At 36.4% G+C, this 18,056-nt stretch overlaps 1 protein-coding gene and 1 non-coding gene across 6 annotated transcripts; both read right to left on the reverse strand.

Annotated features, from left to right (window-relative positions):
- Positions 1-1,093: 1,093 nt before the first annotated feature.
- LOC112508376 lies at positions 1,094-1,200 on the reverse strand. The gene has a single exon (XR_003068749.1). It is a non-coding gene; the product is annotated as a small nucleolar RNA R71 (small nucleolar RNA).
- An 8,057-nt stretch (positions 1,201-9,257) lies between these two features.
- LOC112505639 (pentatricopeptide repeat-containing protein At1g80150, mitochondrial) lies at positions 9,258-17,492 on the reverse strand. Of its 5 annotated transcripts, XM_025109521.1 has the most exons (6): positions 15,894-17,492; positions 15,054-15,167; positions 11,511-11,669; positions 11,238-11,407; positions 9,482-9,751; positions 9,258-9,394 (listed from the first exon to the last, which is right to left on the reverse strand). In XM_025109521.1, exon 1 carries the CDS (start codon positions 17,229-17,231, stop codon positions 16,017-16,019), a length of 1,215 nt encoding a protein of 404 aa, XP_024965289.1. In that variant the 5' UTR covers positions 17,232-17,492; the 3' UTR covers positions 9,258-9,394; positions 9,482-9,751; positions 11,238-11,407; positions 11,511-11,669; positions 15,054-15,167; positions 15,894-16,016. The 5 variants fall into 5 exon arrangements, with proteins under 5 accessions (XP_024965289.1, XP_024965291.1, XP_024965292.1 ...); XM_025109523.1 differs by having other exon boundaries at positions 9,258-9,751; positions 15,054-15,130; XM_025109524.1 differs by having other exon boundaries at positions 9,258-9,751; positions 11,511-11,657.
- Positions 17,493-18,056: the final 564 nt, after the last annotated feature.

Genomic DNA, 18,056 nt, shown 5'->3' on the forward strand with positions numbered 1-18,056 from the left:
TGGGAGGCCGTCTGACCCGATAGTTGATACTGTCATAGTTATATAAAATCATTTATTGAATTTTAGATAATTATGATAGGAATGCTATGTCACCTTTTTGCTGAATCATTTGTTTAATGTCTTAATCAACTGTTGCACCCTGTGCTTCTTTTTAAGATTGATATTTTCCTAGTGTTGATCAAACCTCCCCATTTTAGATAAATCAAATCCCTCGATTTGCCATCTGAAATTAGTTTTTATAAACTGGACTTTTGAAATAACTTTACAAGCTATCTCTGTGGGAACGATATCTGGTATTTTACCATTATTACTTGTTATGAGACGGTAGTAGTTCGAGGTGTATACTTGCACCGAGTTCTATTTTTGTGTTGAAATCTAAGGTTGAATAAACCGTGGAGCAAGTTTTTGTCGCCGCCGCCGGGGATAGTACACTGAAGTTTTTTCTTTTTAAAAGTAAAGTTTATAAAAGTTAGTTTTTCTACCATCTCTTTTTGTGAATGCACCGTGCATGCCAAGGTTGTCGCATGGTGAATTTTTTCCACTTGATCCTGATATTGAACAAACTTTCAGACAACGAAGAAGAGTGCAAAGAGCTCTTCGAGCTTTAAACTCTGAAACGATGGCTGAAAATGTGATTATTGATGGAGAAGTTATAATTAGAAATGAACCAAATATTTCATATGAGGATGAGGCTCAAAACATCTTTCGTCTTGCAAATGCTAAAAATGGTGGCATTATGGCATACGTTATTCCTAATTTAACTCAACTGCACACAAGGATACGTAAGCCTACCATTGGTGCCACCCATTTTTCACTTAAACCACTGATGTTTCAAATGCTTCAAAYAAAYGGCCAGTACSCTGGTTTATCTTCTGAAGATCCTCATTCTCATCTGCGTTCTTTTATGGAAATCACAGACTCTTTTCTCATCCCTGATGTTTTAGACGATGCTCTGAGACAAACTTTTTCCATTTTTTCACTAAGGGATCGAGCAAGAGCATGGTACAATTCTTTGCAACCAGACTCTGTGACTACATGGAATGAAATAGTAGAAAAGTTTTTGAAAAAGTATTTTCCACCCACGAGGAATGCCAAATCCAGAAATAAAATATGTACTTTTAGACAACTGGATGATGAAGCAGTTTCTGATGCATGGGAAAGGTATAAAGAGTTGCTGAGAAAATGCCCTCACCATGGCATTCCGTACTGTATACAGCTAGAGACATTTTACAACGGTTTAAATATCGTTGTTAGACAAATGCTCGATGCTACTGCAGGCGGAGCTTTCACAGCTTGTACCTATAATGAAGGTTTTGACATACTTGAAAAGATTTCCAATAATAACGGACAATGGTCTGACCCACGTGCAATGCCACTGAAGAAAACAGCTGGAATAAATGAGGTAGATGTTGTCTCGGCATTAATAGCTCAGATCACTAAGCTAATTTCAAATTTAACATCTAGCCCACATGTGCAATCTGATGCTAATACCTTTAATTCCAATGTTCAATCAGTGCAATGTGTGTACTGTGGTGAAGGTCACTCTTTCGAGCAGTGTCCTGGAAATCCGGAGCATGTAAATTATGTCAACAAGACTGGACCATTTTCGCTAACTTATAATCCGGGATGGCGAAATCATCCAAATTTTTCATGGCATAATCCAGCTCTTAATCCACCAATGCAGAAGCCGCAAGGACAGTCCAATTTCCAACCGCAAGGACAATCCAATTTTCAACCACAAGGACAGTCCAATTTTCAATAAGGCCAATCTAATTTTCACTCGCAAGCGCAACAAGGCAATCATAATAATCAATATGCTAATTTTCAGAATCATTAGTCTTCTTTACAAAACAAGCCCAAACAACAAGCTGATTCATCTACTTCTTTGGAAGCAATGATGAAGGGTTTTATAACCCAAACTCAAGCTTCAATTAAAAATCTCGAAACTCAAATGGGACAAATGGCTTTGGAGATTAGAAAAAGACCAGTAGGTTCTCTACCCAGTGATACAGATATACCTCAGAGAGAAGGAAAAGAGCATGTTAAGGTTGTTACGTTAAGGAGTGGAAAGAGTTATTTAGAAAACACCCAAAAAGAACAAACAGAACCAAACAAGCAGATATTGAAAAGAAAAGTGTAGAACAAGATTTTGTTACCTCTGTACCAGATTTTGACTACCATTCATGTGAGTACTAGTGAGCCGCAACCCATAGTACGGCCCATAGATAGTACGGCCATTCCAGAAAGATCAGATTTTCCACTGTTATTTCCTGATGCCAACAAATTTAAGAAAACTTGCCTCCACAAGACAACCCAGACTCCCAAAGAAAGTGTTGTAGTGGATGGGTCACAATCTGGTGACAGTCCCGCAATAAAAGACCAGACCAGTCCTTTAATCCCTGTTAAGACTGAATCAGAACCAATTGTGAGACCAGTTTTGAAACCGATTCCAACACCAACTCTTCAAAAGACTACGTCTCCTATTCCAGTCACTCCTTATATTCCTTATCCTCATAGATTAAGGAATCAAAAGGAAGAATTACAATTTAAAAAGTTTCTTGATGTTTTTAAACAGTTGCACATAAACATTCCCCTGGTTGAAGCTATTGAGCATATGCAAGTTATGCAAAGTTTTTAAATGACATTTTGAGCAAAAAGAAAGGTTGACTGAATACGAGACCGTAGCTCTGACTGAAGGTTGCAGTGCTTTGTTGTCCAGTAAAATTCCTCCTAAGATGAAAGATCCTGGAAGTTTTACAATCCCTTGTTCAATTGGAGGAAAAGAAATAGGAAAAGCTCTATGCGACTTAGGTGCTAGGATAAACCTGATGCCTTTATCTGTCTTCAATACCCTAGGCATAGGTGAAGCTAGACCTACGACTGTAACTCTACAGTTAGCTGATAAGTCCATAGCCTATCCCAGAGGAAAGATTGAGGATGTCCTAGTTCAGGTTGATAAGTTTATTTTCCCAGCTGATTTTATCATCCTAGACTTTGAAGCCGACAAAGACATTCCCATCATTTTAGGGAGACCTTTCCTAGCTACYGGTAGAACCTTGATAGATGTACAGAAGGRAGAATTAACCATGAGAGTCCAAGACCAACAAGTGACTTTTAATGTTTTTAATTCCTTTAGGTACCCGGAAGAAAGAGAAGAATGTTCTGCTTTGAGTCTGATAGAAACCTGGTGTCAAGAGAAAAGTTTGGGGGAAATCTTAGGTTTATCTGAGACTGATAGTGATGAAGGAGATATTCACAACATACACATGTGCAAAATATGTCAAAGAAAAAAGGCATACGTCATGAAGGGGGACCACAATAGACCAAGAGATCTAATAAAGGTACAACCCAATCGATCATGACAAGAGAAAAGATCCACAAGGAGACATCCAAAATCTTAAGAAATACAGATTCTCAACGATTAACAGAAACATAACAAGATTCTCACAATAACAGAGACATATATTCGTTATGACATAAGTAGATCTGGAAAGAAATGGACACAGATCTAACAAACAAGAAATTCATAGTAACAGCAACATATATTCATTATAACATAAACAGTTATGGAATATAAATGGACACAGATCTAAAAAGGAAGATCTGGAAACAATAGACACAAATATGAATATAAACGATATGAACACAAAATCAACCATATACGGATAGAGAATGAAACATGATATAAAAAGCTATGAATAAGAAAGAACAACCAGATCTCAAAGGGGGACCTATCCAGATCTAAAGATCTACAAGGTACTAATCTGATCGATCATTTCATAAACAGAAAACAAAGCGGCACAACTCAGATATCTTAGTGAGATCTGGTAAACAGATGCAAAAAGGCATCATACACCAAGATCTCAACTAATCACTTATCTGTTTCAATCACTCGATAAAAAAAAGAAGGATAATGAAAGAAAACATACTTGTTGCTCTGATACCATGTTCAAACCAAATATATTCAACGTTTTATTTATTTGAAACATAGAATACAAAGAACATGAAGAAAACAGATTACAACTTACTTAAATACAAACATCTATCTCTAATAAAATGAATAAGATGAAGAACTAGAACTAGAAAGAGACTAGTGAATGAATATGAGAACAAGAACTAGAGAGAATTTTGTGACTGATTTAAAATGAGAATATGAGATTATGAGCTCAAAGAGTCGTACAAAGGTGTTTATATATCTTTCAGCTTAAGTCAACTTTGCCCCTTCAAGATTAGAAAATCAGACTCCGCTACCCTTAATCTTCTCCCAAAAGTGAGGCACAGTCCTCCTCATTTCCAAGACAATAACAACTTTATACTTGACATAATTTACCCTAATCTGTTAACATTATAACATATAAGGACAAAAAGTCAAGTTAGTCAAGATTGTAATTTATATAAACATTTTAACAATTTCTCTCCTCTCTAAAGTCATCATTGTTTTTCTCTCTAACTCACTCTTCTAAAACTCATCATTTTCTTTCTTTCTACTATATCTTAGAATCACCTTTGATTTTCTCGCTATCTCTCTCTCTCTCTCTCTATTTCTCTCTCTCTTTCTCTCTCTCTCCTTCGTCTAAAAATAAAATAATAAAAAAGGAAAGAAATTAGTCTTTTCATTGGATCTCAAGATTTTTCTAGATATAAATTTTTTTATCCGATTTGGGGCAATGTTTCAACCAGAGAAGCAACTAAGCTCTTTCCCCGAGCCAAAATTGTCATCAAGGTCAAAAATGTCTCTCTCATGTTTTGACTTCATCATTTCGATTCGGAAACTATGGTGCCAATTGAACCTTTGACACCTATCCCAGTTTCCTAACTTTCAAAATCAACATAAAAATGGAGACTTATATCCTTAGCAAAACGAGATGCTCTAAGGAAACTCTCGTTTACCCAAAGGGTCATAAACAGTAATTTGGTCGGAGACTCAACAATCGGAGACTATTACAGTTGGCCATTCAGGACTCATGGCATCTAGACCCCAAACCACTTCCTCAATGCCCTCATAGAAGGACATTGTTATAGAAATTGGGAAAAGTCAGGCAAGTCACTATGATATCTCAATATGTACACAGTAAAGATTCAGACTCCTCCCAAGTCCTCCAAAATAAAGAAATTCTTTCAAGACTCTGATTGGAATTTCAAGGAATACCTCGAAGCATTCGGTAGAAATGTGCAAACAAGATCACATGATCTGATTGGTGCTCTCCTCCTTATGAGCACCATAAAAGATATTTTTTCTACTAACCCATTATGCAGGTCATATCTCAACCACATAAATCTACTTAGTACCTTGATGAATTCTTTAAAACTTTATGTGAAGCTACTGAGAGGGAAAAAACAGAAAATGGGGGATTTAGTAGCTTGGATGAAGAGAGGAAGAAGAAAGGTAGGTAATGAAGCAATGGTGTCCAAGTGGTTGATAATAACGATGACTTACTCAATCCTAATGGTTCAGATTGTAAACCATCTGATGAAGGTAAAGAAAAGAAGAAAAAGGAGAATGTAGTGAGTCTTTCCGAGTGGTGATCAACTTGTCAATGATGTTAATGAGTCTACTATCTACAAACTGGTAAAATAGCTATGACATAAAAGATAGCTCAATAGGATCCAATTGATGCAACTGCTAAGAGGGAGTCAAGGAATGAGTATCCAATTAAGGGGGAGCAACTGATTACATAGTCATCCAATTGAGAAGGAGCAAAGTCATCCGAATGAGGGGGAGCAACAACTGAGGAAATACATCTGATCAAAGAAAAATAAAATATCCAACTTGAGATGAACATCCAAAATCGGTTTATATAAGACAAAAGCCAAGATGACTTCGGAAAAAGAATTGGCTGATGAAAATGCCACGAAAACAACAAAGGAAGAAGCACCCAGAAAGTCCAGATTAGCCAATTTTGATTCCCTCTTATTGCAACCACCTTCTTCATCTGAAAGAACAAATCATCTGAATACTACTCCCTTTGATCCCATAATTCCAAATCCTCTAAAAATTTCTTATTGATCAACTCTCAAGTAACCTTCCGAATATCTTAAACCTTAATCTCTCTCTTCCACCCAGTTCTTTGAAGTCTCAAGGAATAATATATGACAATCCCGAAAAAATGATTATACATTTTCTTGAGAGCTCTAGGATACCAAAGATCATATGAGTTATTCTTAGCCGATACAATTTATTCAGTAAATATGCTCTTTAGTTGCTCTGAAACGAAATACAAAAAAATGTTAGCAGATGAAATTAGTGATGTACTCAAGGAAAGAGGATGTTCAATTGAGAAACTTGAAGACAAATATTTTAGATGATGAAAATCTATCTTATTTTTTATGTTTCAGTATTTTATTTTTGTTGCAATGTAACACTATTCCATAGAAAATGATGAAAAGCCTCGAAAAGAACAAAAAAGGAGAAAAGGGAAAAAGCCCAAAAGAATCTGAAAACATAACAAATGGATCATTGAAATTATGAGTTCAAAGTATAAAACTTTTTGAGTTCCAATACCCTTTTTTATTTAAGTGTTCTTATGTTATCTATTTGTATTATTAAAAATATCGGGGTAGATTGTTGTTCTCTATCATTGGATTTGATAATAATACATAATAACATCCGATCAAATACTTTGAATATTTGTTGTAACTCAACCATTGGACAACTATATTTAATGCATTGATGGATATAAAAGGTCCTCTTTGTCATTTGTTGCAACTCACTTGTTTTGAAATAAATTCTAAGTAATAGTTTCTTAAGAAAACCGACATCAACCATCTAACGGACTATCTCAGTACTTCAGATCTGAAATATGCTCTTTCAGTTATTAGTAAATTTGTCACCAGTCGAATCGTTTAGGATCAGGTCTTATTTTCCTAGTTTTTGCAACAAATATATAATTCTTTGTTTTCAATAAATATACAAAATTAAAATGTGAAAAATCTGTTGTGTTTGTATTTAACCCCCTCTCTCCTTCTACAAACACTCATTGTGTTAGCCATTATCATTCCAGGACCAACAACACCATATAGCTCATTCCTCACAACTCTCTTTCAAAAAAATGGAAAAAGAATATTGAAAATCAAGAAGGCTCTTAAATGCAACAAAATTCTCCATATCCCGACATTCTTCAAGACCAACGAATTTTCCAATTTTTTTTCCACAATATCCTCATTTCCTTCCAAATGTTGCTCGATCTCTAATTTTTAATCATCGTAATAACAAATTAAAGTAAAAAGTCAAAAGTGAAAGCTAATATATTATATTTGAACTTTTTTAATAATTTTAGGAGACGTTCGGTTCGCAGATTTTGAAGGAATCTGATGAAATCGGGTCAAATTGGAATGTTGAATTCCATTGACCCAATTTCATTCCCTCGTTTAGTTCACTCCTTTTCACGAAAGGAATTTTCAAAATCCTATAAATTCAACAAATAAAGAAATTTAACATTCCTTAACAACTACATGGTATTTTGATGGAATGAAATTCTCTTTTTTCATAATATCAAATATGCTCTTAATCCAATATACCTTAATCTCATAAAACTCAATATGACCATCATCAACCACCATTGATCTGAATCATCACCGACCACTGCCATCTAAACCATCGCCTGACCACCGGCGACTACCACCGATCTGAACCACCGCCGACCACCACCCATCTGAACCACCACCGACCATTGGCGACTACCATCGATCTAAACCACCCGGCCATCGTCAATCTGAACCACCGCCGACCACTGCCGATCTGAACCACCACCGTCGATCTGAACCACTGTCGACCACCGCCATCTGAACCATTGTCGACCACCGCCATTTGAACCATTGTCGACCACCGCCATCTAAACCACCACGGACCACCACCAATCTAAACTATTGATCTGAATCACCATCGGCCATCGCTGATTTGAACCACCACCGATCTGAACCACTGTTGGCCACCGCCGATCTGAACCATCCCCTTTCTGAACCACCGCCAATCTGAACCACCGCCAATCTGAACCACCATTAATCTGAACAACCATGGACCACCATCGATCTGAAACACTGTCGACCACTGCATTCTGAACCACCGCGGACCACCACCGATCTAAAACCACCGTGGACCACCACCGATCTGAACCACTGTCGGCCACCGCCAATCTGAACCATCGTTGATCTGAACCACCACTAACAACCGTCATCTAAACCATCACGGACCACCACCAATTTGAACCACTATCAACCACCACCATCTAAACCATTATTGACCACCACTGATCTGAACTACCAGGGACCACCACCGATCTGAACCACCGTCGATCTAAACCACAGTTGACCACCGCCAACCACCACCGAATGAGATATTTTACATGATAAAGTTAACTATTTTGAGTCAATTTTAATATCGATTTAGTAACGGCGTTTGATTTATGGTCATATTTGGTTTGTATATTTTATATTGTTTTAATAATTAAATAATTATTTTATTAAAATATTTTTAGTTTTAAAAACAATTAAAATTTTCAAAAGAGAATTTTGATCATTTACCAATATTTCATTTCAATTCTAAAATTACATTCTGTGAATCAAACAAGACAGATTCCAGTTCCATAACGGATTCCATTCCAAGGTCTGCCAATCAACAAGGTGGTCAAACCGGACAAAATTCATTTCAGTTCTTTCAAAGTCAAATTTTCTTTGACAGGTTTCATTTCATCCAAAAACATTCTGCAAAAACCAAACGCCACCTCAATATATATAGGGGGTCATTCAAAAGAGAACTCGATTATTTGTATAACCGTGAGGTCCAATCTTAACCATAAATCAAATGATAAATTAGAAAATTAATAATTTTAGTAATTCTAATTTAAAATATTAATTAAGGGTATTTTAGGTATTTTAAAAATATCATCTCTCCTCTCTCCTGCAAACCTTATTCCGATGAACATTATTTCGGTAAACCTTATTCCGATGAACATTATTTCGTTAAACCTTATTCCGATGAACATTATTTCGGTAAATCTTATTCCAATGATCCTTATGTGAACACATGATACACATTGTGATACCTCAAAAAACATCATTAAAAAAGATGCATATAGTCAATATTCACTGTGATACTCAAATATACATACAAAATGCATAATGTGATACTCTTGTAAAACAATGAAAATGACAAAAATACCATTTGTGATGCCCTTTATCAAATAATGAAAATATACATTGTAATACACTTCGTAAAACAATGAGAATACATTGTGATACATTATGATGTCCTTCTTAAAACCCATAATTACACTGTGATATATTGTGATGCCCCTACCTAAAACCCATAATTACACTGCGATCCCATGTTATCCATCTAAATCTAAACAAAATAATGAACAAAAAAAGAACTCTAGTTCGAGATTATTAACCAGATCTGCAACAAATCCAAACAAAACACACGAAAAAACAATGTTTAAACCAACTCCGGAAAAAGAACTCATCGGAAACAACAAAAACCCACCGGAAAACAAAATAGTCGACCGCTTCATAGCCTCAATTGACAGTGTAGACCCGCTTCGCCGTATAATAAATCTCTTTGTCTTTGGTTGAATCTGTTTCAAACCCTTCGACTTCGGCTAGATCTGTTTTGTCGTCGGCTCGATCCGTCTAATACCACGTGTCAGCAATACTCTCCGACGAGCTTATTCGATCAATTCCATCTTAAATACTGGGGGCAGGTTATAGGTGAAAACCTTACTAGACGAGCAATGGGAATTCTTGTCGTTGATGGCTGCATTGATGGGTACAACAATGGTTTTAGATCAGTAGCGTTGCCATATAGTTCAAGATGAGGGATGAGAAAGTGAGAGAACTGTAGGGGTGCTCAAAAATCCGATCAACCCAACCCAACCACACCCAAGACGAAATAACTCAACCCAAAGCAACCCGATGTCTAATCGAGTTGTAAAATTTTCAAACCGTAGATATTGGGTTGATATCGGATTACTATTGTTTGAACCTAACCCAACCCGATGAACCCGATATCCTTTTATTTCTTTGATTTAATATGATTGTTGAATATCTATTAATATATACATTAGACAACTACACTGTCACATACGCTCTTCATAATCACATATTTTCAATCTATTCACATCTCTGTATAACTCATTCGTATATATGTTCAGGAACTATGAACATATATATTGAGAAAATTAACTGAATGTAATATACGTAGGAACTATGGATAAGTTATATCAAATGGTTGATGATGAAAAAAAAATTATGAGTATAAAAATAACACATTCAAGGTTAAGAAAATATTTTAATGTATCAAAGTATCAACCCGACCAACCCGTATGGTTTAGGTTGGGTTAAGATTTTTCAAACCATTTGCATTAAGTTGGGTTACTTAAATGTATTCAACCCGATCAACCCAACCCATGAACACCCCTAGAGAGAAGCCATGAGAGAGGCTGGCAACACAGATGATGACATCGGAAAAAGGTTGGGATTGACTGTGACAAAGGGGAAGGGAAAGGAGTGAGGCATAGGTGTTGAGGTGGAGGTTGTAAAATTAGGATCCTTAAAAGGTGGGGTGAGACGTCAGGTAACTAATATATTAGGTAATAAAATTTAGTTAAATATTTTCTTTTCAAAAAAAAATCAAAAATGTTGATGAGTTGAAAAAATAAAAGTACTAAGTTAACCTTGTAGCTTATTTAAGAAATACCATTAAATAACTCAAATGATTGGTTGAAATTGGATCTCACGATTATCACAAACTACGTTGTTTTCATTTAATTAGGCCTATACACACACACATATCTATATTATAAAACATTTGACAAAAACTCTTAAAAACAATTTTTTATGCATAAAGTACTGTTTATTGATGCATATTACTTAAAATTCAATATTACAAGTAGAATGTGCATGAATACATCTTATTAAAGCTCCAACTAATTATGAAGGTATAAACCGTAACTAAATAACTATCTTTACTACAAGTGCTTTTGCCTAAACCACCTAAACCTTGATTAGAAAAAGGTGGTTTACATAAAATATGTAAAGCATTCGCCTAATATCCAACAATTTTAAGAATTTTCTTTAAAAGATGACTGTAAAGTGAGTTGAGTGGGAAGATTGAGTCTTGTTTCATAATAATAAATCATTGTTTTGGATAATTAAGATTTGACTAACTAATGTTCTGAATGGGAGCTGATATTCATTGAATGGAAGTGGTTGATGTTTGAATTCAAGAATTAAATACATACCTTTGGTTTGTGAATGTAGAGTAGCTCTCTTTCTTTATGCAAGTCCTCTACAGGCTTCTTTCTTGTTTAACTCAGCTAAAGGAAATTGTTCACTTTTCATGCTACTACTCCATCATTCATCCATAACTCTTTTATCAAGTTCCAAGTCCCAACTTATTAGCAACAAGTACCTAATAAACAAAGCTTAAATTCCATCTTATTTTGTTAAGAAGGATAAGAATGAAGTAGAAAATATATATACTTGATATATAGAAAGAAACCAAAAGTACATACCTCTCATGCCCACCACCAAATTGGAACATCCCTCTCCCCTTGGGCTTGAAATCAAGATGCCAGCATAGTAATTGTAAAAACAGAATGTGGTTGGTGTCAATTGCAACACGAATTCATTTAACTTGAATACTTGACAACAAAATTCATCTGCATATTTATCTGTTGTGAACCAACCCAACTCAACGATCAAAATTAAGAAAGGAATGGTAAATTGAAACAGGTAAGACAGAGTGAAATCACTTGCAATGCTCATATGATTACCATTAACAAGGGAAAGAAACGTATGGCAATTCCAGAGGCCATTCTCTCCAGGTTTACAAGGAAAATATATGCATGAGAACAATACTCGCCTCACCACCCAATTTATACTTGATTTATTCCCAAATTGCCCTCTACCAGACTTACTCCTAGCCTTCTCATTCTTTTGCAGTGGTCCCCATGACATGTGGTTTTCCTCGCTTCCTTCTTTTACTATAAGTGAACTGAATTGGGGTATTTCTAACATTTATTTATCATCGATCCATAGACAAAAAACCAGCATGGCCCATGCTCGAGTCAGAAAACAAGCCCAGTTCTTCTGTTCTTGGTGTGTGAGTGAAAACTCTTGTCTAATGGAACCAAAATGGTTAGCAAAATTTTGAAAACGAGTACAGTGACTTTTGTTTCAATTATATTGCTTTTCTACAATGTTTTCAAGCATGTCTTCGATCAACTTTCCTAAAACAACAATTTATATCCATACTGAACAAGCTCTCCCTCTGTCCCTCATGGGTTATGTATCGTCTATCAAGCAGATTATGGAGTTCTCTTCCATGACCACCACAAATCTGCTGCTTCTGCAAGTCATAGTCACCACAACGACTCGACCCAAAAACATCCCCTTCTTGCAGCATATATATATATATATGTATATATATACACACACACATATGTCAATAGCAAGAACATACCACAAGCTCTCTAAAGTCCATACTTCCACCCAGTGAGACCAGTGTTCTAAAAGGCTCGCCGCAATAGCCGCCATGGCTCAAGGCTTCGCCACGTTAAGCTTGTGGCACACCATAGCCTAATGCGCGATTCTTGTAATGTGATATTTGATTTCTATTACATTTTTAATGTTTTACTTGTTAGTTTTTAATATATAACCTAATTCAAATTGTTTAAATCATTGATTCATCAAGTGATAATAGAAAACATCTATATATGAATAATATTACATATGATTATGGCCATGCGTCACACCTTGAAAAACACCATGGCCTCGTTGTGGCTCCTAAAGCTTGACGCTTGGCCTCCCGGCCACGCCACACCTCATGCCATTTGGAACCTTGAGTGAGCACAAACCAATTAACCACTCTGGGCAAGAATTTTCGCTTGTACTGGAACCTACCTATACATTAATCCTCTCCATTTGTTTCATAAACCCATTTGCGACACCTTGCTTTAGTTTCTTTAGTTTTTTGACGAAAGCAATTTTCAGTATATCTAAAAAGTTCGTTGACAAGGTGAGGTGGGACCATGGTAAGATGTAGGCAGACCTGACCTTTAACCCCAACCAAAGTTGTTAAAGGCTCTAGGCTATTTAGGCGCAACAGGGTCCCGGGGCCTAGGCATGAGGCGAAGGACCGAAGGTCTCAGAAATGTGAGGGCACACCTTATTAATACACACACACACATACAACTACAAAACTCAAATCGGGTTTAGCAGATGGTACAAGCCTCCAATGCAACCAACAGTCCTTCGATAGAGGCAGAAGGGAGAAGGGTTTAAAGCATGAGCCATGAGGAAATTTTTTTAAGGTCTGGGTATTTATAGAGAAGAAGGCTTGATGTTCTAAGGATTGGTATTTAATATTAGGGTCTAACTTATCTCATCTATTTAATAACTCTTTTTTAAGAAGTCTAGAATATAAGAAAAGTTATTAAATATTAGGGGTTGAGTGGGTATTTATTAACTCTTTATGAGGCCCCCTAAGCCCAAAAGGCACCTAACCCTTGGTGAGCCTCATGAATATGCCTCACCTCGACTTTCAAAAAAGCCCAAGACCTTGAGCCTTTTGCGCTCTGGCCTACTGCACCTCAGAGCCTAGGAGGCGGGCTTTTAACAACTTTGACCCCAAAGAGTGAAATGGTTGTTTCTATGAAGACCCCCAGCTTCTAAAAGAACACGTGAAAGAAAGAAACATAGATAATGAAAGCTATTAAAAAACTAGTTCAGAGTAAGTCATAACATACAAATAGAAGCAAGTACAAGAGAAACATAAGCATAAGTAAGAAAAATACACACCCCTAATCCAACTTACTAACCCCATGTCCCACCCTCTACCTCTCCGGCTCCCTTCCACCTGACTATACTAGCTCTAGATCTACACCCTAGTCCGCTACCCCAGTCTTGTGCCTCCAATAGCTCCTATCAAAGCTCATGTCCTCAGAAACACGAACACCTAAAGCAGCCATGTCCAACCTGAGTTGCTCATCCCATGTCCTCCTCGGCCTACCTCCACCCCCTCTACCGTCATCCTTCGTATACCCCTTATAGGAGTCGTCATCTGTCTCCTACGAACATGACCAAACCACCATAGTCTCCCCTCCTTTAACTTATCTGTGACAGGCACAACTACCAACACTACTAAGAAGACCTTGTTCGGTATCCTATCAAACCTAGCTCTACCACAGGTCCCTCTCGGCATCATCAATTCTACGACTTCCATCTTCCATTCATGGGCCTTCATAATAGCCCAACTTTCCGACCGATACAACATAGCCGCTCTAATGATTATCCTACAAAGAATTCCCTTCAGCTCTCCACTTTAGCCGTAGCACCCCATGATTGTTCTCCACTTTAGCCACCCGTCTTTATGCGATGAGTTATGTCCTCTTCAACCTTGCCCTCCTTCTGAATCTAGGAGTCTAGATACTCAAGACTGCATGATTCAATCTTTTCTCATGGTTCTACAGTATGATTTAATCTTCAATGCATAATACTTGCCTTGAGTTCCCTTCACCCCCCCCCCCAAAAAAAAAAAAAAAAAAGATTAAATGAAGGTTTATTTTTTTTTTCTTTTGATAATCAAACATACCACTATTCAGCTTTGAAACAGTGATCTTATTAACTTCCATAAAAAATGTAATTGCAATAGGTTACTAACAAAGAATTAAAAATGGAATGTAATGGAATGACATCAAAACCATGGAATTTTCTTTTTAGAACAAACGAAGCAAATCATTAGATTGAGGGGCCTAATGTTCTCTGAAATCATTAAACATGATGAGTAAAAAAACCAATCATGGCTGTCAGCAAGTAGACCAAACCAACATCATAGAACTTATAGGCAACCTATACAAACAGAAAATCATACCACAGCCGAAGTAAGATGAATTCCAAAAGATACATGAAGCAATAAGAGAGTTGTATGACACAGAAGTGGTTCTGAATAAGTATAGAACACCCCTCATTGATTTAGACAAGATACTAAGAAATAGTAACAATTACAACGACATCAACAATAATAACTACTGAAAGTGAAATTTCTCGGTACAAACCTGTGAAATACTTCTATCACCCTCCTGTTTGGATGCCTCATTTGAGTCATTTCCCTGTGCTCCTAGCATCCTTTCTTCTTCAACCACATAATGATGGTTAAGAAATCAACTAGGCTGAACAGAAAATAGAAGTTCAAGTTATTTTGGTCTATAACAAATGCATCTGTAGCTTGTCTGTCTCAGCCTCTCCTTCTCTATTCGAACAAAATAAAATTATAAAAACCACCACTAAATTATAACCAAAGTCTAAAGAAGCATTTTTCTACTATCACAAGCATACGCATATTACAAACTGAACAACATAAATCAAACCAAACAAACTCAGTATCCCACTTGAAAGTAGGGTATGAGGGAGTAGAATGTATGCAGACCTTTCCTCTGCCTCAAGAGATGGTGAGGCTATTTTCAGAAACACCCATGGCTTGCAGAAAATATTTGGAAAGCATAGCTAGCAGTCACAGTTTTGCAAAATATATCATTAACTTCTGTTGTTACTATAAATTTTTCCAGGATGATTTAGTATTTATAAGAGTCTGAAACAATTGAATTGTTTTTAGGATGACACTTATGTATCCCATTGACCATTTCGTTTCTCACAACCACTTCTAAGCATATCATTAAACAGATACCGACAACACTTCCAATTACCCAAAAATGAAGCAAGCTATAATAGTATGTAGCTAATAACCTGGTAAAATCGCAAAAATATATTCACATATAACAAGATACGAAAATCAAGGTTAGAAAGAACTAAATGTTCAAGAATGCAAGTCGGGTTTCCTTAATATCTCCATGTAAATCTCCACCGTAAACTGTAGTAAGATGGTACAACAAACTTACCTAACATATTAGAATATTTCTTTTCCTGGATAATTATTCATCATGAATGAATCTAAAAATGAACTGTTCTCAACACCAGATATGAAAACTGTACAAAGAATGCTTGTTCCTCTTGGAACAATGTCAACTCTTTTGCAAAATCGATTCCATGATGCCCAATTGATTTGCAGTAAATGAAGGTGCTCTTTTATGCACCAAAGATATAATAAACCTAGCTTTGCCAATCTTCCCCATGGTCCGCAGCCCCTGAAGTAGTTGATAGATACTGTCGATGCTTGGAAACCAATTCTTTTCCATGCTATTTTTGCACATTGTATACGCCATGTCAAATTCACCTTCTTTACAAAGATAATGCATCATTGTTTGATAAATTCTGGCATTCGGCTTGTAACCCTCATCATGTAAAGCAGAATAAACCCTTTTGGCCATGTCAATATAACCAGCTATGCAAAACCCTTTTATCACCAAGTTAAATGTAACCTCATCAGGAGTGATTCCAAGATAACGCATCATGCCCATTAAACTATTAGCCTGCCATACCCGTCCTCTGTTCACCAAGAACTGAACCCTGGTATTAAAGGTTGCTAGATTTGGCAAACAGCCTCTCATCACCATAAGATTCCAAAGACCATTACCTACTTCTGCTCGATTCAATTTATAAAATGCTGATATAAGAGTTGTGTATGTGACTACATCAGGTGTAATCCCTGATTTTTCCATCTCTCCCATGATTATGTAAGCTTTATCAGGAATACCCATTCGACAAAGTCCATCTATCAGAATATTCACAGAAACTACATCTAGCTTAACATCAAACTTGCAACGAATGTCCCTAAGAAACGACTCCAAGGCATCCAAGTCACCTGTATGTGCCAAAACCTTAAGGGCCGCATTAAGAGATTTAACAGTGCGACGACAACCATATAAATGCATATCTCTGAAAGTATTGACAGCATGCTTAACCATTCCAGCCTTTCCATATAACCTTATAATCCTCATAATAAACCCTTCGCGGCGGCCCTGAGGCTGTGCCTTCTGATGCTCAAGTAATTGCTCGACGTAATCAAACCGGCCAGCCCCAGCTAGCCTGGAAACCGTATCCTCAAACGCAAACTTATTTTCTATAACAAAGCGGTTATGGGCATTAGCCTTGAACAAATGAAATAATTTTTCCGGGTCTCTTTCTGTCTTTAGCTTAACAAGGACAGGTTCCTCTAAAGTTAAGGGTTTCTTAATATCGTTTGCAGTCAAACTAATTTTACCGTTAGAAATCGATGTAATGGAGGCTGGAATGGTCGCATAGGTTCTAAATCTGCGATATGGGCGCAGAGAGAGCATATTTTCAAATCTCAGATAAGAGTCATACCCATAAGAGCAAAATCTGCTGTCCTTTGACTGGGTTCAATCGAATTCAATTCCCAGATGCAATAATGTATGTATGTATACAGAGAGATTGAGGGCTTAAACATACCTCAATTCGTATATTGACGATTGAATGACAGATATGTGAATAGCTCGATGGGAAAACTTATCAGAATGAATTAGCTGCATTCCGAATACTGATCCCGGTGGCGATGGAGGAGGGTTTTCGGTGGGTGAATTTAGCGATGGTGAAGGGTTTTATGTTGTATTTATTTAGTGGCGGTGAAGGGTTTTACGTTGCTATGGTGAAACAGGTCTTTGTGATTTATTTACAAACACCATTTTAGGTCTTTTGGATCGAATACCGTGGGTCATTTGCCCCTTTTAGGTTTTTTTTTTTTTTTATAAATTAATTGCGTGCCCGTGCAAATGCGGCGGAAGCCGTGAATTTTAACGATTTTGAAGTTTCACTAGTTTTATAAGAGAAAATTTAACGATAATATATGTTACACTTAGTCTTTACATATTAATACAATTTGAATAAATAAGAGTTATGATTCCAATTACAGACTATCGATGAAAAAAATTGTATGATAATTTAAAATCCAATATATATAAATCCAACATATTTTTTATAAACAAATTATCGATGAAAAACTTTTATCTACATTCTCATTTGTGGAACTCATTTTTTTTGTCTTGTCACTTCCTAATCATTTAAACAAACAAATTTCAGAATCATCTCAAGAACAATCCAAATATTTCTTATAAAGTTTTTGAGATCATTTTCGCTTTAAAAAT

This window comes from Cynara cardunculus (assembly GCF_001531365.2).
Source record: "Cynara cardunculus var. scolymus isolate 2C chromosome LG 2, CcrdV1, whole genome shotgun sequence".
Lineage (NCBI taxonomy): Eukaryota > Viridiplantae > Streptophyta > Magnoliopsida > Asterales > Asteraceae > Cynara > Cynara cardunculus.